The sequence below is a fragment of the Aethalodelphis obliquidens genome, unplaced genomic scaffold, assembly GCF_003676395.1.
Source record: "Aethalodelphis obliquidens isolate GAN/ISIS:26980383/991018 unplaced genomic scaffold, ASM367639v1 scaffold3, whole genome shotgun sequence".
Lineage (NCBI taxonomy): Eukaryota > Metazoa > Chordata > Mammalia > Artiodactyla > Delphinidae > Aethalodelphis > Aethalodelphis obliquidens.
Genome location: NW_020837947.1, coordinates 32,464,353 through 32,488,235, shown reverse-complemented (window position 1 = coordinate 32,488,235; position 23,883 = coordinate 32,464,353). Strand labels below are relative to the sequence as shown.

Sequence of the window (23,883 nt, the reverse complement as noted above, 5' to 3'; positions counted from 1 at the left end):
TCAAGGATCAAAGTGCATAATATAGCTACCCTGATATATTATGGGTTTTGCATTAAAAATGTATTATTCAATACAGCCACACTCTAGATAAGCTATTATATTTTTATTTCATTCGAATATCTCCTGTTCTCATTTAATTGCCTCCTGTTTCTATCTTCAGTCTCACTCACCCTTTTCTGTCTTGCATCCAGCTCTGCAACCTTACTGAAACATTCATGTCCTCTGAAAACATGCTACCATTTCAAGCCTCCACATTCCACAGTGTTCATTCTTCTCTTTGGAACTTCTCACCATCCTTCTTTCTTTTTCATCCAACTGCCTTCTACCAGACCTTCAAGATTTAGCTCAAATGTCATCTTCTCTGGGAAACCTAGCACCCCATCTGAATTACATGCCTCTTCTCTGTGCGTCCCTTTCTCATAGACTTATCAAATCACTGCAGCCATGGACTTGGCTTCCATCTTCTTGAGGACAGTCACAGGGTCTTCTTTTTAACTTTGTATTTCTAGTGTATAGTATCACAATGACTATCTCAAATCAGGAAATAAGCATATTTTTAAATAAAAGAATGGTGTTGGTCTTTACTAATCTTAGAAAGAAAAGAGCTTTTATCATCATTTATACTTGTCATGCTTTAAACGAAGAGTCTCCAGTAGAGGCTGGTATGGAATTACACGTTCTTTCTCCATTATAGATGGCACTCTGATAGTAAATGCTTTGGATTACGTATCACAGGTGAAATACAACCCCTTATATATATATAAAATCCTATGCAGGAGATTGCACTTATTACAACCTGAACAGTAACTATAGAGTCAACCCTATTTTTCTTTTGGGCAAGTTTAGTTGATCTCATTACTTTGCCATCACTCCTTCATCTCCAGTGTCCTTGGCCGGAGCTGGGATCAGGGTGAGGTGAGAGAGGTTGAGCCATGCAAGTGCAGAGTTAGGTCCTGTTTTTTTTTTTTTTTTTTTTTGCGGTACGCGGGCCTCTCACTGTTGTGGCCTCTCCCGCTGCGGAGCACAGGCTCCGGACGCACAGGCTCAGCGGACATGGCTCACGGGCCCAGCCGCTCCGCCGCATGTGGGATCTTCCTGGACCGGGGCACGAACCCATGTCCCCTGCATTGGCAGGCGGACCCTCAACCACTGCGCCACCAGGGAAGCCCAGGTCCTGTTTTTATTTTAAATGTTAATATTTGCTCATCATTGATCTTTTTTGATTTTTTAAAAAATACTGCATTAAAACATTTTTACCTTGATCACTGAATTTTTTGGTGCCCCTTTGAATTTCACACCTGGGGGGAGTGCCTGAGTCACCTCACCCTACTTCCAGCCCTGCACTTGTCTCTCTTTCCCCACAAATACTGGTGTTATAAAAATGAAAAAAGAATCCGATTTTTAAGAAATTTTTTCCAAGGGAGAAAGAAATCTAAGGACAGGCATGGTAGAAGGGGTTAGGTGACAGAAATGTTCATTAGTTTAAATGTCTTTTTTTGTACTTCACATAGTACATTATTTAAAGTAATGAAAACCCACAAACTACTCAAGTAATAATTCCTCCAGAAATCCAAGCCAAGGCTCTGACGGAGACAGGAATGTTTTCTTGCTACATTATGACATTCCCCTGATTTGTGGCCAATTACACAAGTTATAAAATGGCTGTTAATCAGGGAAATGCCATATATTACCACCAGGAACTGCTGAAATACGCCCTACAGAGCAAAATACTTTACAGCAGCTATTAAAAATAGAGATTTAGTCATTTCTCTCTCTATGGTGCCTGGACTTAGAAGGAATAAAAGTGGTGAGGCCAGTACACACTCCATATTTCTAAGTTGTTCCTTGGTTCGATTCAGTACAATCCAGTTAGCTCGTGAGCTTTAGTCATGAATGACTTAGAGCTTCTCCCTGCCATTTTTGTGCTGTCCGTGCCTTGAGGGAACCTGAACTTTCCAGGAGCAATTTGTTTTGCTTTTTAATTTTTGAATGTACATTTGTTAAAAGTAAATTCGCCCTTCTGTGCATTTGAGACTTGAAGCCATTCTACATTGAATTGATTGAACGTCCATGGAGATAAAAATTGTTTTGTTGATGGATATGGGGCTTGGTACAAATTGATGACTGAAAGAGTTAGAAGATAAATTAATGCCACTGGGTGAATTAATACTACTTTATAGATTGACAAAAGATTTTTGTCAATAAAAGGGCTAGTTGAGGTTCTCATGGAATGTGTACAAGGCAAGGAATGAAGCTGAGGATGGTACATTAGAAGTCTGAAAATACTAAGATTCTATAATTATATACCTTATATAGAGTAATTTTTAAACTCTATTTTACTTCTTAATTTATCCCTACTTTTCATCTTTGCCCAAAATAAGTGAAATTATTTAATTACTTATGAACAAATGGATAACATTTCTATAAAATGGACGACACGCATATGGAATAAAAAGATCTATTTCCAAGCCCAAGAATATGGAGTCAGTGAATTGTATGACATGTGATGCTGTCCAAACTACAGAGCAGTGCCAGAATTATTCCAAACATTTACTTTAATCAAATTAATCCATACTTTTCTTCTGTACTCTGATCCTCCAGACACTGAGTCATTAAGTCCAGACAAGTGTATCAGAATGGTTTTGCGATCATGAATATAATAACACTTGCAATTACTAACCTGTTAAGAATCTATGTTATTATCTCAGATTAGAAAAAAGAGAATAAACAGGAATATTGCAGTGATGTTAAGCCAAAGTATGACTCAGGAGTTAAACATTGTGGGACACTAGTCTTCGCAGTCTGCTGGCTTTCCAAATGAAGTCGCTATTCCTTGCCCCCCCAAAAAAGTAAACAAAGCATTTTTATATTATTAAAAATATACTCTTTTTGGGAATTCCCTGGGATCCAGTGGTTAGGGCTTCATGCTTTCAGCACCGAGGGTGCGGGTTCAATCCCTGGTCGGGGAACTATATCCCAGAAGCCGTGTGGCGCAGCCCAAAATATACATACATATATATACTCCTTTTGAATTTGCATACTACCATTTGCCAGAATCAACCTTCCCGTAGGTAGGCATATGAAAAAGAAACAAAATCCATTCCACAGACAAAAAATAATTTTGGACTAAATGGACAAAACCAAGCCTGGATCCCCTAGCCTACTGTAGTCTGAAGAACAAAGCAGTCTTTTCCTGTAGATATTGCTGATCCCTCATACAGAGTTTTTATTCCTCCTTAGCCTTGTGAATAGAGGAAATTGAGAAATTAAAACCAAGTTGGGCTTGGTTTAGGAGTTAAAAGGAAAAGGGGCAAAATAGTGGCCAAACATAGAAGGGCAGGAACTATTAGAACCAGAGAGAGTACTTGTCTTACTTAAAGTTGTTTAAAGTCCATTTCTTTTAGAATATCTTGCTGGCCAAAACAAAACGAGCCTGCAAGCCCACAGTCAGGCTTTAGAGCTTGCCCTAAAGGAACCACATGGAGTTTTCGATATCTGGTCCTTCTGATTTCTCATTCCACTGGCTGAAGAGAGGACTCCCTCTATCCTAATATCTTAAGTCTTTGGAGATCTCGCCACCAGGCAAATTCCCCTTCCTCCTCTCCTTGGGCTTCTACTACAACCCTGTAGTGGGGAGGAAGAGCCTGTGCAGTTAGTTGCAGCTAACAGCTGTTGAGGACCTAGAAAGCACGGTGCCCATGCTGAACAAGAGCTGACTTGGAACTTTTAGATCAGGACAAAGTTTATCGGTAATATGCCTTCCTATAAACGCAGGCTCCATTAAGTGATCTTAGAAGTTCCCATACACAGTCACTGGTGCATGTCTGGACAAAAGAGGCAATCAGAGATAGGACACTTTGCAAACTTGTGACAGCAACTGGGGAAAGGGAAGCATAGGAATAATGTCATGAAAGAAGGCTAGGTGTACCCAGAAGTGGAAAGACTGGGTGTAGCAACCTCATCAAATCAATTAACAGAATGCTAGGGACAGGAATAGGGCTCTGAATTTCACCCAGCTTTCTTCCTTACACAGCTGCTCTTCCTTCTGCACAGGTGTTGGGATCCTGTACTCAGTCATGGGGTTGACCTAGGGGCAGGTTCTTAGAAATCTCAATATTAAGAAGACAAAGGACTATATAAGTGGATGAAAAATTATAGTAAAGTAACTTGAGGGAAATTGTACCTCTTATGTTCTTAAAATATCCAAAGGTAAAAACATAATGCAGGGGCTTCCCTGGTGACGCAGTGGTTGAGAGTCCGCCTGCCGATGCAGGGGACACGGGTTCGTGCCCCAGTCCGGGAAGATCCCACATGCCGCGGAGCGGCTGGGCCTGTGAGCCATGGCCGCTGAGCCTGCGCGTCCGGAGCCTGTGCTCCGCAGCGGGAGAGGCCACAACAGTGAGAGGCCCGCGTACCGCAAACAAAACAAAACAAAACAAAAAAAACATAATGTAATAAAATTAATAAATTGTACAGAGCAATCACATATTATATAATTTAGTACGGTTGGCCCCCTTTGATATTTAAAGCAAAATCACTTAAGTCGAAGAAATACTAACAGATTGAATAAACTTCATAAATATAGTGGAGCCAAAAATTTAACAAGTTAGTCAGGCTTCAAAGCTGATGCTTTTAACCACTGCTGGACAAAAACTGGGCTTTCGCCATGGTGCAGAGGTGACACATTAAAACTCATGGCCCTAACAAATATTTGATATAGAATGAGTGAATGGAAGAGAGTAGCAGGAATCTCTCATTACCAGAAAGGTCAAAATCAAGGTTTCCACCTGACTTCATACAGATCCCTTACCTATTCCAAACTTTCTGCTTCGGAACTGCAGATAGAAGCACTGCAGAGATTAACCTGTTCTCTAATTCAGAAGGAGCCTCTAGAACAAAAGATGAAACAGGTTTGTAGCCTTGTAAAATTTTTTTACAAAGAAATCTTAAAGAGAGGATATTTCTCCATTTTTTGCTAAAGGAGCAAAGTCAGAAGTGATATTGAGTACAAGAAGTAGCTCATAAGACAAATGTCACGGTAATGAAAATTGTTCTTGCAAAATGTTATCTATATGGTAATTTTGCAGTAGATTCCATTTAACTAGATCCCTTCAAAATTAAAAACATTTCTACAAACTTCACCCTTGTGAATGAGGGATTCTCTCAAGGTATTTATTTGTGCTTTGTTCATATTAATAAAAAATAAAAAATTGCATTTGAGGAACTTAACTAGATGGGTGTGAACAGTCAAAATAGAACATTCCCATTAAAATCTATAAAAATCATTCTTATATTTAGTTGAAAATGAGAGCTATATACATATATTAAAAACGTATAATAGAAAAATTAACAGCTTTAGTTTCTGGATGATGCGGTTTAAACAAAGAAGAAAGCAAATCGTAAATAATATTATTGAAAACTGGCAAACAGACCAGGGCAATTATCAGACCAATGTAAATTATCAAACCAACATGAATTATTTGTTACTATTTAGTAACTGCCCGTGATAAATCCAGTACTTTCTCATACATCCTTCAATTTATTTCTCATATCAGTCATATGAAGGAAGTTGTTATCTTCATTTTACACATGTAAAAATGGATAGAAATGACATTTGAACACGCAGCTTCCAGCTCCAAGTCCTGTAATAATTTCATTGCACCACACTACTTTCTCTAATGGCTAGAATTTGTAAAAGAATGCATTATTAATGATCAAAGAAATACTTGTAATAGCTTTTTAAATTTATTTTTAAATTTTTATTGAAATATAGTTGATTTACAATGTTGTGTTAGTTTCTGCTGTATAACTGATTTACTTGTAATAGCTTTATTTTGAGATATTACATAGCATAGTTCAGTGTTAGCAGTTCCAAGTAAACTAAACTCTAATATATTTAGCACAGTACAAGGAATGAGGTCAACATAAGTAAATGCATATTATTAATGGAAGTAACATATAACTCTGTCTAGTGATTTTCATTCTGAATATGTCTACCTGGTTCAATGTCAATGGTTATGCAACAAAGAGGAATGATATTGTCAGGCATGTTCACAGTCTACCCTGGCTGTTCTGCTTCTTCCCCTCACTTTATGAGCTCTGTCTCTGACGAACCCATTCCTGGACACTTGTCTTCTGATGTGGGAGAAGAGGATGAGAAAGGGAGAGCCAAAGCTGGAGCATGTGTGTAACCTTTGAGGTTAGTTAGGTGTGATATCTAGAGAGAAGATAAATGACTTGGCTACAGCTAATGGGTATGAATACTGAAGAGATAAGGAGCGGAAAATGCACTATGATTATAATTTGGATCCTTTTCTTGTTCTCCAAAAATTACAAGTAAAGAATTGGGTTGGATATTTTTTTAACTACCAATAATTCTGTTTCTTTGGCCATGTTACCATTCTAACTGGACCACATGCGTTCTTCCTTACATTTTGATTATAGATACCTCTGCCTCATGTATCTTTGCATTTAAAGCCAGGCTTGGAGTGCTTATTTTCTAGGTTTTCATGGCTAACATTTTGTAAGTTTTCCATTTTAAAATCTGTAATTCTTTTCTGCATACAACTTCTATTCATCTAAAGAATTAGACTGACAAAGCTATAAAGTGTTTAGACTTGGTTTGAGAAATTCCAAAAAGTACTTCAGAAAAAAATGACCAGAGTGTAAGAAAGGATAAATTAACAAGAAAATAGAGTCAAATAGCTGAAACAAAGAAATCAGAACAGGCTCAGAATATTCACATCTTGACTTTCTAGTACAGAAAAAGAGGAACAAAATCACTGCTTTGAAACTTGAGGGACGGCAGTAACAATGTTCTTCAGATCAGTCGTTCTTCTGAATAATTGGCCTGATTATTCTGCCAGTATTTGCATTCAGAATTCATAAAATAGTGTAAACCAAGTGATACCCTTTAAATTAATGATTTTTGCAACTGTACATGTATATCTTGCTTGCCAGAACATTTTAAATGTTTCATTATTTAAAAAGTCAAATACAATCAAGAAACTAAGAAATGAAATTTGTACCGTTCTATTTCCTTAATTGATGAAGACTTCTAAATTAATATCAAAAGAGCGGCCTTTAGCTATTCTTAGGGGATTCATATAGCTATCACAGTCATAATCATACTGTCTTTATTTCAGAAAGTATTCTTTCCATAACCTAGTCAAAGATTTTACTTTAGTGCAGTGAAAGTAACAGAAGTATTAAAAGAAAAGTGAATTGTGATTGACAGAGGAGAAAATCTAATTACTTAGAAAGTATATTTTGAAGGACTAGAATTGAAAATAATAATATCTTAGTGACTGAAATGGACATATTGATATTTTAGAGCCACGTTTTGCTGGAATACTTTATGCTTTGTTCTTCAGTGATGTTAGGCCTTTGGCTTGGAACCTAAAAGCAGATGCCTCAAACAATATTATGTACTTATATTACTGTAGTATAACAGTGGTGTAATTTGTCCGCCTATAAAACCCTGATATGAAATGGAGTGGATCATTAATTAATATGTTCAGTACTCTTTTTCACACCCAGTACACTGACAGTTAAGAATCCTCCATCTATATTCCCTTCCCTTTGCTATTCTTCCCAGATGAAGGCCAATAAAGGCAAGCATTGTTCCCTAAGCTGCCAGTGGCTTGTTTGGTTCCTGCAAGAAGCCAGATGCACTACCTCTACAAGGGTGGACACACAATCAAATCAACACTGTTCTGGCTCTGTTCTGTGAGATGTAGTCTCTCCTGGTCTGCCCACTCTGGGTACCAGGAAAATGACGAAAACAACAGTCTCGGTGTTGGCAAATAACGGTCCTCCCCAGTCCAAGTTGCTTATTTATTTTACTGTTTTAGATAAAAAAGCAAAAATATTTGCACAGAGAAAACGATTTAACCAGCACAAACAGGTATAAAATGAAAGATTTTAGTACACTGTCGCTCACACCATCATTAACTGCCTTACTTGTTCCATTCCTAGTTTTTATCTGCTATAAAATACATTATATACAAACTAACTTAAAATTCAGACATGTTAAAAATTAGTGGAGAGAAGCTGGAAAATTGACAGTAGTAATATTACATTAGTAATAGTAAATAATATATTTTAATTTTAAAGTAAGCATGCTAAAGTAGCAAGAAAAGACCTATATAAAGCCTGCTTGAAGTAGTTTATAAAATATTATTTTCTCTATAAAAAATTGGAAATGTGCTAGAAGCTATTTATTCATTCTTTTGATTTTTGTTTTTTTCAAATAAATGTTAATAAGTGATGTTTAGTAAAGTTGGGAGATTCTGCTTAACAATCATATCTATTTGAGATTTTTAAAAGCTAATTCAGTGATTCATTTTGGTAATAAAATTTTTAAAATAATGACATAACGGAAGTGATGTCAAGAGGGCATCATTATAAATGCAATAAAAGACCAAATCTGTCAAAGTTTTTTCTCCATAGAAAACCATCAAATTAAGTCAAATAAAGATCAGATACCAAGATGAAAATGTAATTGTTGAACATGTTGAAGTGTCAAATGGTCATTTAAACACATATTTTATATTCTGGTCTGAAATATATTTTTGGACAGATGCCAATAAAGTAAATCAATTTCTTGCTTTTAACTAAATTTTTATTAAAATAACCTGAAATTTTATATCCATGTATCAGTTCAGAGATGATTAAAATTATTTCATCCTTTTTTGTTTTCTGTTCACAGAAAATGATGAACATCTGAATGGCTTGACAACCAGATTAGACAATGCCAATGTCAGAAACAGGGATCTCCTGAGAGCTCTGAATGACACTTTGGAAAAGTTATCAGCCATTCCAAATGGTAAGCATTCAGGACGCTGCAAACCGTGCCAGTGGATATGAACTCTTAAAGGATGTTCTAACTTATGCCTTTTTTCCCTAACACTACATTTGTACCATTGTCAGGCTATTCAATAACAGTTTTCTTACTTATGAATTCTTCTTTGTGAGAATGAGAAACTAAATCGTACTTTACACTGTGATATTTATCATTTGTTACCCTAGCTGACATTCGTTGGAATAAATTACAAAAAGGAAAATATAGACATCTTATTATTGTATTGTCCTTCCATGTTTTGACCCAGGAAATCTTATATTGGTGGGAAAAATAAAATCATACAAACACTATTCTCTACAATGTTGATGTACACAATTGCAGCTTATTACAGTACCTACAGTAATAGGTAGAGCCAACTGCCTTTCAGCATATCTTTATTGGCAAAGTTCTGTTACTTAAATGTTTTAACTTTCAAAAACATTGACATTAAGAATTGAACCATGTCTGTAATATCTTTCTACCTATTACACGTACTTGGAGTTAATGTTTCGTATTAGTTCCTGAAAGCACTATTCTTTTAGGGATACTATTTTTATATTTTAGTAGCATGATATAACAATAACAAGGGTTGCTAACATTTTTTGAGTGCTTATTCAATATGCTTATGTTAAGTGTATGTAATCCTCATACTAATCCTACAAGGTAAATAGCATTGTTATCTCCAGTTTATAGGGGACAAACTTAGGGATACTAAGGGCCACTGTTAAAAGAGGCATATATGATTTGAACCTCGCAGTTTAACTTCAGAGGCTGTGGTCTTAACCACTAATCTACAACATACTATTAGGCACATATATATGTTTTTTATACAAATTATGGTGAAAGAAACACATACATCTACAGAAAACAGGAAATATTAAAACCTTAATGATTTTTACTTTTTTAACATTAAAAATCCTAAGTAACTTTCCCGATTTTCATGTCACCTCTTCAGTAGTAAAGATGTACATAGAAAATTTCCAATGCTGAAAACAAATAAAAATACACAAACACAAGGTCTAATATATCTGAAAAAGTCTCTTTATACTAAAATTGAAACACATTCATTCCCTCCCCATCCCGCCTCAGAAATGCAGATTAAACCTACTTTTGATGAAGCTGTTTGATTCATGTGGATAAACTTCTCTCTTTAATATGTTCAGCAGCAAATCACAATATACCCTTACACAATGAACATTTAGAACAATCATGTTGCTATTTTAAGAGCTAATCAGGTATTCATAGCAAAGGTCCCTGAGAAAATTCAATTTAGCTAAAAATGTACTTCATTTGCTATGACTGAATGAGACAAAGTTCAGCCTTTCCCTCTGTGCCTGTGTCCCTGAGGTCAGCCAGCCACAGCCTCTCTTTGACAAGCATGGATTAAGCCAATAACTCCAGACCCTTTGTTTCTCATACCATCTTCTGCTGACAGACACAGCCGCTAAACTGCAAGCTGTTAAGGACAAAGCAAGACAAGCCAACGACACAGCTAAAGATGTACTGGCACAGATTAAAGATCTCCACCAGAATCTTGATGGCCTGAAGAAAAATTACAATCAACTGGCAGACAGCGTAGCCAAAACAAATGCCGTGGTAAAAGATCCTTCAAAGAACAGTAAGATGTGCTTTTTCACTTTGATTATGTCATTTATTTCTTCACACTATAAAAGTATCCTAGACTCATAACTGTTAGAGCAGGAAGGGACCCTCATAGTGGTGTAGTCTGCCCTCCTCCCTTCATAGACTGGGCTCAGGAATTGAGTGCGTGCAGCTCCAGACACAGAATCCAAGACTCCCAGCTCTGCACTAGAGCTTATCTTATTCAGATTTCGTCCAATTGAGAGGAAATTAGGAATTCTCAAATCTACATGATATTTGGTATAGCGATGCCAAATATTTTAAAATCCTTTAGTGTAATTGAAAGTAGTTATACTTGGGAAATTATATCCTCGGAGTTGGTGAAATTCCATAGAACCTAGAGGTCAAGGAGCAGTCTTATTAGCAATCCTGTTAGAACAGGATATTAAATGGGATCAATTTGAAATGCATTCAAATTGGAAAATATTATTATTTTATTACTTAGATTCTGGTTAGTTAACATTATCAGGAAATTAACATTTTTATCTAGTTTATCAAGAAGAATATTTCTTTACATCTTTTGTATATTGCATTAAACTCTATTGAGTTAACAAGGATTTACAAGAAAATGTGGGAGAACTAAATATAATTTATTAATTATACTCAATAAACGTTATGATTTCTAATATTTTTTATTCTTTCAAGTGATAAAATGTTATCTTAGTATGTGATTTCACCAAAGGAGATGCTTGATTCTTTGTACTTGTCAGTCTCAAGAGATTAGCTCGCTTTATATAGGACCAATATATTTATTGGGAATTAAAACATTTGTAGAGTGTAATAACAAAACCACAGTTATTGGCGTTATACACTGTATAATCCAGATGCTGTTCGACGGGGGAGTGGAGCCTGATTTTTCAGCACCTTTGCCTCAGATCAAAGGCTAATGATGCTATGAAATAATAGATACAACTAGCATGACTCCTTCCTGAGCAAGGAAGAGTACAAACACAGCTGACATGCACTTCAGAGCTAGGGAGAAGGATTTCACTCCTCACTTCTTCAGGGAAAAAAAAGAAGAGATATATAGTTTTAAATTTATTTCTTGTGTAAGCCCAGAGTTAGCTTACCCCTGTAGTTCAAAGATACCATCTGAATAACTGGTTCAGAGTCATGCCAAATCACAATATTTCCCCCCAAGAAATGAATGAAAATAAGTTTTAAAGTAAATGTCACTCTCTCTTTTATTCTGTAAGTTAAGGTATCATTTCATTCATTTTCAGATTGATTCTCAGCTGAGAGTGGCCTTTTTATAATATTTATCTCACTTTTATGATTCTATCATCTATCAAAAGAAATAGTTAATATCTATAAACACTAATTAAACTGGGTCTGTTTCTATCTTATTAGAACGTTATAATAAAGCTCCCTTTAATATGAACAATGGCTGCTAAATGCCATGTTTTTGTGGACTTTTACTTGATAACGCTAGTTTGACTTAAAATGGGGTGAATTTGTAATTAGCACCTGTTGTGAAAAGTTCTATTTTTTGATAATCACTACTTTATAATACCTATTAAAAATATTTTCTCATGAATTTTCTATTTTTCTGTTTTACTTCCATATGAAATTACCTGAAGAAATCAGTATGTATATGTTTACTTGCATACCTTTTAGTAATTTTTATGCTTGGTTGCCTATTGCAAAAAGCTTCAGCTTTGCATGTTTCCAATGTTTTAGTATTGCTTTACACATCAGATAGCTATTCTTTCCAGTGTCACAGTATTAATGCTGGATTAATAAAGGAATCTTTCCTTACAAAAAGTTAGTATGTGAATATATTTGACATAAATATTTTAATTGTGCGTTTGAAAAGTTAGTGAAATATCTGTTATCCATATAAAAGTAGAAAATTGAATTCTCCCACAGATTCAGCTAAATTATGATGCTTCTGATAACATATATGCAGCCACTGAAGTCCAAATGACTTCCTTCTAGCAGGATTAAAATAGATTAAAATCTACATTGCTGTTGTTGCTGTCCCCCCCTGAAGCTCACTCCTCCCCTTACAAGTAATTATTCTCAACTTCAAGAGCATTATATTTGGAGATGCATAAAACAGAATTAATAAAATCAGATCTTAACAAGTGAGCAATCACTGGAATATAAAAATATTCTGTCTTAAACAATTTCATAGTTTAAATTCCAAGTCTAAAATAAAACTGAAAAATAGAAAATAGTAATAATAAAATCCAGCATATCAAAACCTCAGAAATACGATGAAGGCGGTCCTCAGTGGAAAATGAATGCAATGACATTACTAAAAAGCATTGAAATAAACAATTTAGGCAATCAACTCTAAGTCAGACAAAATAAAATTAACTAAAAGAAAGAAGATAAAAAAGAGTTAATGAATTAGAAGACAGAAAATAATAGATGTGATAAATTCAAGTGGTATATCTTTAGGAATATAAAGATAAAAAATTTTAGATGCCTGACAGGCTTAATAAAGAAAAATAAAGCACAAATAGGCAAAGTTCTGAAGGAGATATAACAAGATAAGGGAAGAAATTTAGCAGGTAAGAGAAGACTTAGCAAAACTCTAGGCTAATAAATTGTAAAGCCTAAAAGAGATAGATAATTCTCTAGTAAAACATTGTTATTAAAATCTGTCTTCAGCAATGATTTTAAAATCCACACAAATAATTATGGAAGAAAGTGAGAAGTTTTCAAAAACTACTGCACAAGAGAGCATCAGACTCAATATCACAGGTTATTTATTTTTAAAACCTCAAGAAGATAATTTCCATATGACTTCGACTGCTACAGAAGATAGAGGGGGAAAAAAAGTAGGGAATGGGGGGACCTCCAGGTTCCATTTTGAAACATTTGATAAAAGCTTCTGGGAGCTTTAGACGAAAAGGATCCATTACTTGTCTAAGTAGTCCCTGCATAGCCCTTTTTTCATTCTCATGAATCTAAATCTAAATCACTTTTTCTCACTTCTAGAATAACTTTTAGAATATCAGAGTAATATTGGGGAATATTAAAGGAAGGGAGAAAATGGATAAATGGTTTATTTAAAGTGTAAAAACGGAGGGGTAACTGTCTTTATGTTGAATACCTATACAGTTATGTAACAAGAGCTTTGACCTCAATAACCTGCATTTCAGAAGAGTCAGTTCTTGATCTAGCAACTCTATTAGTTGAAGTTAATAATAGACCATGGGCCTTCCCTGGTGGCGCAGTAGTTAAGAAACTGCCTGCCAATGCAGGGGACACAGGTTCGAGCCCTGGTCCTGGAGGATCCCACATGCTGCGGAGCAACTAGACCCCTGCACCACAACTACTGAAGCCCACACATGTAGAGCCCGTGCTCTGCAGCAAGAGAATCTACTGCAATAAGAAGCTCGCACACTGCAACGAAGAGTAGCTCCTGCTTGCTACAACTAGAGAAAGTCTGCGCCCAGCAATGAAGACCCAATGCAGCCAAAAATAAATAAATAAAATAAATAAATTTATAAAAATAAAATAATAGACCAAGTTCTTTTTAAACATCACTAACTATATAACTCATATTTATGAGCATGAGTTCAAAATACTTACTTCAAAACCGAGTTTTAAAATAACTTACTTCCTTTCTAGCACATCTGATTCATTCCTAAGGATTAATTCCCAGATCGTTCATAGTTCATCAGAGCCAAAAGCCTTGGACCTTAAGCAGTTTCTCTTTTTCATCAGGGTCGCAGTGACAGAAAACAGAACAATACACACTTGATCAGATAATTAATGACATGGTTTGGATAAGACTGCCAGCATCCTAGGGACAGAATAATTGATTTTCCATGTGTCATTTGCCCTCCTATGAAAAGCACAAACTGGAAGTCTAAGGATCAGTGATAACCTTCAATTATTTTAGGGTTAAACCCCTTTTAAAATTGTCAATATTCAACCTTCTTTAAATTTTAACTACAAAAGTGACAGTTTAATGTGGTTCAACCTAATGTAAAGAGCAGGAGAATCAACTGTTCTTCAAAATGAAAATGAACTGCAGCATGAAAGATTTAATTAAAATATAATATAGGCCTTCAGTCAAAGGATTGTTCAACATTGAGATGTTTTTCAGAAGACATTTTTATAGCTTTTCTCGTTAAGATGTACAAAGAAAGACAGTGAGAAAAAGAAGGAAAACCAATTTTGTGTGAGAACCCTGATTTAAATACAGTTCTGGCTTGGACAGACTAGGTGACATTTTACAGATGCTTCTCCAATTCCTTGATTCTATGACTAAAGTTCTATGCTATAAAGGTTAGCTTTGGGGCTGAAGCTAGAAATTAAGCATTGAATTAGTTCATCATATTCTCAATCTTCAATGCAAATTTTCACCTCAATCACGAAACCAAAGTGTTGGCCTTCTTTTTCTAACATCTCCTCCTCTGGCCTGCTTGAGTCCCAACTAAAATATTTCCATTTGCCATCACAAACTGCTTCAACTGTCATGGGCTTGCTTTTGTCGTGTGGATGAGATGAAATCTTTTCCATTATTTACTTAAGCATACTGCTATTTTCATTTCTGTGTATGTGTGTCTGTGTGTGCATGCATGTGCATGCGTGTCTGTGTCTGTGTGTGTGTATGCGTGTGAGTGCATGGTATGCGCTAATCTTGTTCTATGCAGTTGCAGATGCAGATGCCACTGTAAAAAATCTAGAACAAGAAGCTGATCGACTGATAGATAAACTCAAACCCATCAAGGAACTTGAGGATAACCTGAAGAAAAACATCTCTGAGATAAAAGAACTGATAAACCAAGCCCGGAAGCAGGCCAATTCTGTAAGCTCTTTCTGCTTTCAGTTATCAGTAAATGATTGTAATTTTTGGTGTTATTCCCAGAAGGAATACCTTCCTTCAGTGTATCCTGTTGAATGATCTCTGGTTCTTTTCCTTTAATTTGAAGCTATTTGCAGGTGAGGTGGGGAATGGAAGATTAGATATTTTTCCCATAAATTTCAAAAGACATTTCTTGAGAAGAGTAATCACTACTTACTATTTTAGAAATGAAAGTTCTGATACATTTTATTATTGTTTGAATAGAGTTAATACAAACTGTAAGAATGAAAGCCTGGTTTTTGTGTACTAAAAAGGCATGGATGAGAGAGCCTTGCTCTTAATGAAAGCAAAACAGGCCAACCAGTGAGGCTGTAGAAGGAATGAACGGACAAGGTTAGAAGGAATGAACGGACAAGGTTATAAGGAATAATAGCATAGAGGAACTATTATTTTCTATATATTCTTTTGTCTGAGTACAAGCAACCAAAAATTATTTTGCTTACAATTTCTACAATTTTTTGGAGGAAGAATAGGAAATACTTCACTTGTCTCAAAATTTTTCTCTTTATTAACCCAGTTAGAAGACTATAAGGATAGAGGCAAAACTTTCTAGAAGGTAGCATCTTAATGAACCAGGACAGAACTGTAAATGCCAATATGAAACTTTAACCTTGTGAAGTCATCTTATGATCTTTGTAGAAATAGAATGAAAAAAAATAACAGTTTTCATGTTACCAGGCTTAAACTGAAATCTTTGTAGATACCCAAGCCTTCCATCTCAAAAATTCCATTTTTTGATACAAATGAACTTATTTACAAAACAGAAACAGACTCACAAGCATAGAAAACAAACTTAATGGTTACCAAAAGGGAAAGGGGAGATAAATTAGGAGCTTGGGATTAACAGATATGCATGATTTTATGTATTATAGATAAACAACAGGATCCTACTATATAGCACAGGGAACTATATTCAATATCTTGTAATAACCTATTATGGAAAAGGATCTGAAAAAGAATATATATATGTGTATATATATACACACATATATAACTGAATCACTTTGCTGTACATCAGAAGCTAATAAACATTGTAAATCAACTGTACTTCAATTTTAAAAATTCCATTTTTAAAATTTATTTATTTTTATTGACATATAGTTGATTGGCAGTATTATATTAGTTTCAGGTGTACAACATTGTGATTCAATATTTTTATAGACTATACTCCATTTAAAGTTATTACAAATAATGGCTATATTTCCCTGGGCTGTATAATATATGCTTGTAGCTTATTTATTTTATGCATAGTAGTTTATATCTCTTAATCCCATACCCCTATCTTGCCCCTTCCCCTTTCTTCTCCCCACTGGTAACCATTAGTTTGTTTTTTATATCTGTGAGTCTGTTTCTGTTATATACATTCATTTGTTTTAGTTTTTAGATTCCACATATAAGTGATAACATGGAGTATATGTCTTTTTCTGTCTGATTTCAGTAAGTATAATATTCTCTAGGTCCATTCACATTGTTGCAAATGGCAGAATTTCATTTGTTTTTATGGCTGAGTAATAATCCATTGAATATATATACCACATCTTCTTTACACGTAGGTTGCTTCCAAATCTTGGCTATTGTAAATAATGCTGCTCTGAACACTGGGGTGCATGTATCTTTTCAAATTAATGTTTTCATTTTCTTCGGATATATACCCAGGAGTGGAATTGCTGGATCATATGGTAGTTCTAAAAAGTTCTATTTTTAAGCAACTGTGAAGCCAAAATGACCAGAAATAACCTTTCTTAATCCATAAACTTATTTTTTTAGTAAGTGGCCAAGAATATGATGCCCAAGTGACAGTATATTCTTCTCCCTCCTTATACATACCTGATATCTTTAAACCAGGTCAAGACAATAAGTTCATGTTGAACCTTGAAAAGGAATTCATGACTAATTGAAGAGAAACCTAGAAAATGACAGAAAGATTAGTGAAGATGAAGTACATAAACTCAGAGTAAAAGAAGCAGATAGGGTTGAGAAGACATACATTGAACTACAATATGAGAACCTTGCAGGCAGTAAGGATGACAGGTGAGCATTGTATATGTGAAGCACAAGGTGAAAAGAAATCAGATGTTACTCCAAGGTTTGGATTTTTAAAGATTTAACCAGTGCAGAAAAAGCATCTCCTATGCACAAGGTCACATGCTGTGAGGCATGTTCTTCCACTCGAATAGTTTACAACGCCATAGAAGAAATAAGATATGTACACAAATAACTCTAAGATAAGGCAGAATATTGTACTACATTCCATGAGCGCTGGGAAGTGCTATTAAGTTTCTGAAAGGAAAGATCACCTCTAGTCAGGGCGGAAGATTTCCTGAAGGGAAGGATGAGCCAGGCTCTGAAATGGGATAGTGCTGGTCATGGGATGAGAAGGTGAAGAAGGAGAACATTCTGAGGAGAGGGAATGACTTCAGCCAAGGCAGTGAGAAAAGGAGGTTTCAGGGTCATTTCATGACAGAACAGTCTAATTCGCCAAGACTATTGTTAGAGTGAACATTAAACTAGAAAATTCAACGGAGGCCAGGTTTTCTCAGGTAAGTTGAATGGTAAGTTAAACAGTTTCTTTTAGCCACAATTGTACCTGAGATAAACCTCATTGGTGAGGAGAAGCTGAAAGTTCTTGAACATGAAATGCAATATAATCAGAACGGTGATTTTTGAATATGAATCCAGAAGTAGTTTGTGGGATAGATGAGAGAAACTAGAAAGAAGGAAGCAAATTTAATAAGAGACCCAACTGTAGCAGTGGCAGTGGTAAGAGAAAGAAAGAGATTGATGTATCCCTCCTGTATTTTGCCATGTTAAGTTTGAAGAAGCAGTCATAGTAACTGTTCTCTTGTGAATTCCACACTTAGCCACATTTTCTGACTTAGTTACCAAGCAGGGAAATCTGTACATTTTCATTATTTCTTCATTGTAAAGAAATCTAAATATATGCCTATATATTCATCAGTTATAAATGCTTCCTCTTCCCACCCCTACCCCCCTGGAAAGAAGGATAAAATTCTGGCATGTAAATATATAAAACCTGTCTCAAAATACAAAATGAAAGAAAGGTATAAAAGTCATGCTTGAAAAAACAATCATTGTCTGTGCCTTTTAAGGAAATTTGTAACTACCTTTAGAAATGGAAGTTACAACAAAGTTCTTTGTTTTTTGTAAGATGTTATAAATTTGTAAGCAGCCAACGTTTTTTTCAAATGGGTTTTGTACTAATTGAAGATTACATTTGCCCGATTTTAGAAATATATTTGTAATCTGGCATGAGTGTCTGGACGTGGCCCTAACACATATTCAATATGACCAAGAAATTAAAGACATTTATTTTAAAGTAGATTTCCCCTTGTTGTTGACTCTGAAATTGAGTGGCTGATACTCTTTTTAAATGAATGACCTAGTTAACTGGATGAAAAACTGCAGTGAAAATTCAATAGATATAATAATGAGATCCTCAATAATGTTTGAGTTCATGATGACGAATTGGTAAATAATGTTGTATGAGAAATGCCTCAGAGAGACCTACTTCTTAGTGATTTTTGTTTAGAAGTCTTACTAACAGTTCACATTAGAAATAACAATAATTAGTGGCGGGGGTGGTGGTGTGATGAATTGGGAGATTGGGATTGACATATATACACTAATATGTATATAATGGATAACTAATAAGAGCCTGCTTATTAAAATTCAAAAATTCACACACAAAAAAGAAATAACAATAATTGATAGCAACAAATATCTTAAGAGGATGTTTGTATTTCAGAAATCTCTCCCCTCTTATGAGAGGATTGTATGTCAGAGGTTTCTTCTAGAGAAATTTATAAATATTGTCCTTTGATTTACTTGTCTTAAGGTATATAAAACAATATAATTGGAAAACAAAACACAAGGTATTTAAACAGAGAGATTAGTAGCTATTGACTGGTTACAGATAGTTTGGGCTGCCTGAATATCTCAGATACTGAGGATATATTCAAAACTGTAAGCCAGAGAACAGAAAATCCAGAGGGTTTTTATAAAAATGTGTAAGAGTTGAGCAATAGGTTACTTTACAAGATTAATTCCTGGCATATTGGGTATAACAATGCCATGTTGTTCAGAGATCCATATATTTTTGATATGTAAAGTATGCCATAAGGCAGAGTAATTTTAACTCCTAGAGATGTTAAACACCCTTAGTTCTAAAATGGCTACTCAGACTTTCAGTCCTCCAGTGGAGTCTCATCAGTTGAATTAGGCTTCAGTACTGGTGCTCTGTCTACAACGCTTTGAGAACCCCGCTTTCAACACTCCAGTCATGGAATCCCCTACCATTTTTACCAGGTATACCCAAGCAAGGGCAGAAACATCCTGATCAGTCATGCATTCCACCCATATTCAGTCACTTCTTCTCTAAACAGTAACCGAGGAGTATTACTACACTGTGTTCTTTATAACACATATGAGTTATTTGTAATAACAAAAGAAATAACCAAAATAACATATGATGGCTAGTTTAATCACAAATAACAAAAATGAGTTATACCTTTCCCGGTTCTGTTTCTCTGCAAGTCATTTTTTTTTTTTTCCTGTTAAAAATAAATAAATAAATTTTATTAAGTCAGTTTGATCTTTTTTAAAATCTCTAATAAATTGTACAGTGTGACATTTTAACCATTATCAGTTCTATTTTGAGATTATTCCTTCTAATAAAATTCATTAAGAAAAGGGGAAAAAATTCCTTGATACAAATCTGTTGTCAAGCCTTCTGGACTTGATCTGTGTTCTTTTGCAAGTCATTTTGATTCATCTACTCTTAGCATTTTATGTAGAAGGGAAATCCTATCTTACCTTTGTGGAACAAAGAGCTACCTTCTTAACTGAAAAGCACACAAGCAGGAAGACTAACTCTCCAGGGCAGAGAGCAAACACTCTGGTGACCAGTACTGTGCTCCTCAGTTGGCAGTCTGGGTCCCACCCTTAGAGGGAAGGAAAGGACAGGGAGAGCAGTCTAAGCAGCAGTGGTCCTAGATTATTCCAGCCCCAGCCCCACACAGAACTCCGTTAGGGTGAGCCCCTGTTTCTTTCCAGCACACTGTTTTCTTTGCTTGGAAATGCAATTTGGATAGCAGATTAGGCGAGGAAACAGTACAAGTATATGACTTACACAGGATCCGCAGGAGATTCAACAGATCTGCTATATCCCCGGGAGTTCTCAAACATAGATGAATTTACATATTTGTCAGAACCAAAAATCTCTCCTTAGCTTTCTCTTTTGAATCCAACCAATTTTGAATCCAGCACGTCCTCTGTGTAGTCTGTACCACCCTTGGAGAGGGGTGCTGGCGCTGCCTAACACCTACTCTCTCATTAGACTCTTCAAGACACCTCCTTGTCTCACCATAAGATGGAGACGGGTTTGGTGTCCTAGGCTATCTTGTTTGGAGTTTGCACAGCCCTTTTATGGAGGTAACAATAATAGCCGTTGGCTTTCTCCAAAGTGTGCAAGGTGCTATAAGTGATGAGAAAATGGAAATTCACCCCTAGTGAGGGCCAAGAGGCTTCCTGAAGCCTGAAGCCAGGAATTTGAATCAGTGACAGAAGTTTTGTATGTGTCTCCGCCTCCTACTTTGAACACTATCACTAACAAAGTAACAGAATCTCTCTGAGTCCAAACAACAATATTGCTGTCCTGAAAGTACCTTTTTGATAGTATACATGAACCAAAGAAAATTAAATGGAATAATCAACTAGTGTTATTTGTGATTGAAGAAAGGCTCCCTAAGTGTAAGTACAAATTGGTACAAACAGTGTCAGCTCTAGTCACATAGGAATTTCTATGTTAGCAATTTATAGTAATTTTTAAAGTACTAGTCAAAAGAAAAAGGAGCTGTTAAATACATTAGTAATGATAGTCACTGGAAATTGTTTCTGTTCCTTTTCCTGGTGACTTAATAAAAAGGTATAATTTATTCTGAAATGTATGTTCTGAGTAGAATGATAATTCTTCTTATTGTTAGAACATCTGGAACAAAATCTAGTTGGCCTCTTTCAACTGTAAGAACATGGCAGGGTAGGTAACCTCCTCTCAAAACCTAAAAGAAAAATGGTTTCCTACTTTAAGTGATACCAAAATCACTGAAATTTGAATTGTAAAATTTCATTAAACAACCTGAATGAAGATCTATACCATTAGCTTCATATAAAATCACCTCTTGAGAATGTTCCCCTATTCATAAAGGAGTAAGTTATGAAGGCAAGAATTTGTTAGTTGCATGCTTCAAAAAGTAGTGGCGTGCTAACAAGCCATGAGAGACTGTGAACAGCTCATTGTTAAAATACTGGTGGAAAGGTGCTCTTCTGTGCCCTCATTAATGAGTATAATGGGGTCTGCATATGGGCATTCAATGATACCATTTGCTGATGGAAAAATAACTTCAAAGAAGAGAAGATGATGGCTTTGTGATTGGGAGCTACTTCAAACTTTCTGAGAGATTTAGTCTTGGTTCTTTGTACCTCGTTTTTCTTAAAGATCAAAGTATCTGTGTCTTCGGGAGGTGACTGCATTCGAACATACAAGCCAGAAATCAAGAAAGGAAGCTACAATAATATCATTGTCAACGTAAAGACGGCTGTCGCGGACAACCTCCTTTTTTATCTTGGAAGTGCCAAATTTGTAAGTCTAACATTCAGCCTTTCTTTGGCCTACTGTGTATGTGTATAGTCAGAGGTTAATCCTGGTAGTGTGGGACATGTATAGAGTCTAATATAATGGTCCCAAAATTGAATAAGGTAGCCTTTCAGATTCGAAAACCTCAGAATCTTACCTCACCAAGTTCTGAAGTGTCAAATGAAGTTAGAAGGCAAATGAAATGAAAACTTTTTACAGTGTTTAGGCATATCTGCTTTCATTTGTGAGTATACCAGCATTTATTTTTGAAGTATATTTTCAGATCCAGCTATTTAAGAAGAAAGATTAATAGGAATGAGGCTTTTTAAACATTTTTCTCTAAGAAATTACAATGAACTTTCATGTGAAATGAAACTGAAAATTGTGTACTATTTCTTACCAATGAAAACTCTTCTGATTCATGTTGAATTAATGACTCAAACTGAAATAACAGAAATTGTATCTAAAAGAGCTCACCTCAAACTTCTAATTCCTTTCATTTAACCCATTTGACTTTATACACATGGAGACCTTCCAAAATGAACAAGACTTTTCAACAGACCACTTATCACATAAATCAATACTTGGAAATCAGGTGAGAAATTTTGGATCACCTTGGGTGAAAAAGCATACCTGGCCCCTCAAAAACGTCAGTGCCCATGGTGAAAACAATGAATTCTGAACCCAAATATTTGTGTTTATCTTTACCACAAGTATCAGTGCAAGAAAAGACATTTGTCTCAATGTTAGACCTAATTAGAATTGGTTGAATTAACACATTTGCCTCAGCACTATGAACATGTGTATGGACATTGTATTGTAAAGATACAATAATAAAGTATTATTTAATCGTAGAAATAATAGATCATACTATTTGGGAATCTTTATTGTGAGGCTTCTAATTATTTCATATATCTGAAAATGGTACCTGTTGAAAAGACTCGGCTGGCTTCCTCTTTCAGGGTGCCTTACATCTGATATCTATTGTTTTTGTGTTTCTCTGCACTAGATTGACTTTCTGGCTATAGAGATGCGTAAAGGCAAAGTAAGCTTCCTCTGGGATGTTGGATCCGGGGTTGGACGTGTCGAGTATCCAGATTTGACTATTGATGACTCATATTGGTACCGTATTGAGGCATCAAGGTAACTAACTCAATAGAGATTAAGATCATTGACAGAATTTTGAAGTAGTTTCCTAGTTTATAAGAAAAACTTTATCTCTGTTTCAAGAAGGTAGCTATGTAGGTACGCACACACATATATACGAACGTTATATATTATATACATGTATAAGTGTGTGTGAATGGTACCTTTGTAGAACATGTTAGGAATTGACAGATCTTCAAGGTATTGAACAGAATGACCGGTCCTTTTTGGCCCCCTCATCTGGTTGTCCTGTAGAAACTTTGAGGTTAAGTTGTTTTCTGTTGCCCTTATTCAGTACAATCCAGAGCCTAAGAGGTGCCATTGGTATCTGTCTTTGGTGCAAAGTGCCTCTTCTAGTCTACACAGCAGTCTTGGCTACAGGTGGGTGCAGTATCTAAATGCTGGCATGAATATAAAATATGTCAGGTCCACACTACTTGTGGGAAGGAATAGGAAATTGATTAATTCTATCCTTGATGCTTTAATTTAATTAACTTCTAACAGTGTACAGATTACTTGTAGAATCCATTCTTGTCCTCAATACTTCCTCTTCATTTTCTCCTCTTCTTTTTCTAATTCCCAACTACCTACTAAACACAAAGCAGCTAACAGTCAAGAGGTTTTGTTAAAGGCCAAGGGAAGTTGATCAGAGATGGGTAAAGAAGACTTGAAGATCTGGTGATTGTTGAATCTAGGTGATAGATACATAGAGTTTCATTCTATGGGTGTACATGTTTAATTTTTTCACAATTAAAAGTTTAAAAAAAACTTAAT

At 35.5% G+C, this 23,883-nt stretch overlaps 1 protein-coding gene across 2 annotated transcripts in view; it reads left to right on the top strand.

Annotated features, from left to right (window-relative positions):
- The window catches only part of LAMA2 (laminin subunit alpha 2), a 447,101-nt gene that overhangs the window by 360,659 nt on the left and 62,559 nt on the right, over positions 1 to 23,883 (top strand). For both annotated transcript variants that reach the window (XM_027086788.1, XM_027086780.1), the window contains exons 41-46: positions 8,711 to 8,827; positions 10,278 to 10,460; positions 12,064 to 12,069; positions 15,100 to 15,254; positions 21,826 to 21,969; positions 22,973 to 23,106. In XM_027086788.1, the coding sequence (XP_026942589.1) occupies positions 8,711 to 8,827; positions 10,278 to 10,460; positions 12,064 to 12,069; positions 15,100 to 15,254; positions 21,826 to 21,969; positions 22,973 to 23,106 (739 nt within the window). The remainder of the gene's footprint in view (positions 1 to 8,710; positions 8,828 to 10,277; positions 10,461 to 12,063; positions 12,070 to 15,099; positions 15,255 to 21,825; positions 21,970 to 22,972; positions 23,107 to 23,883) is intronic.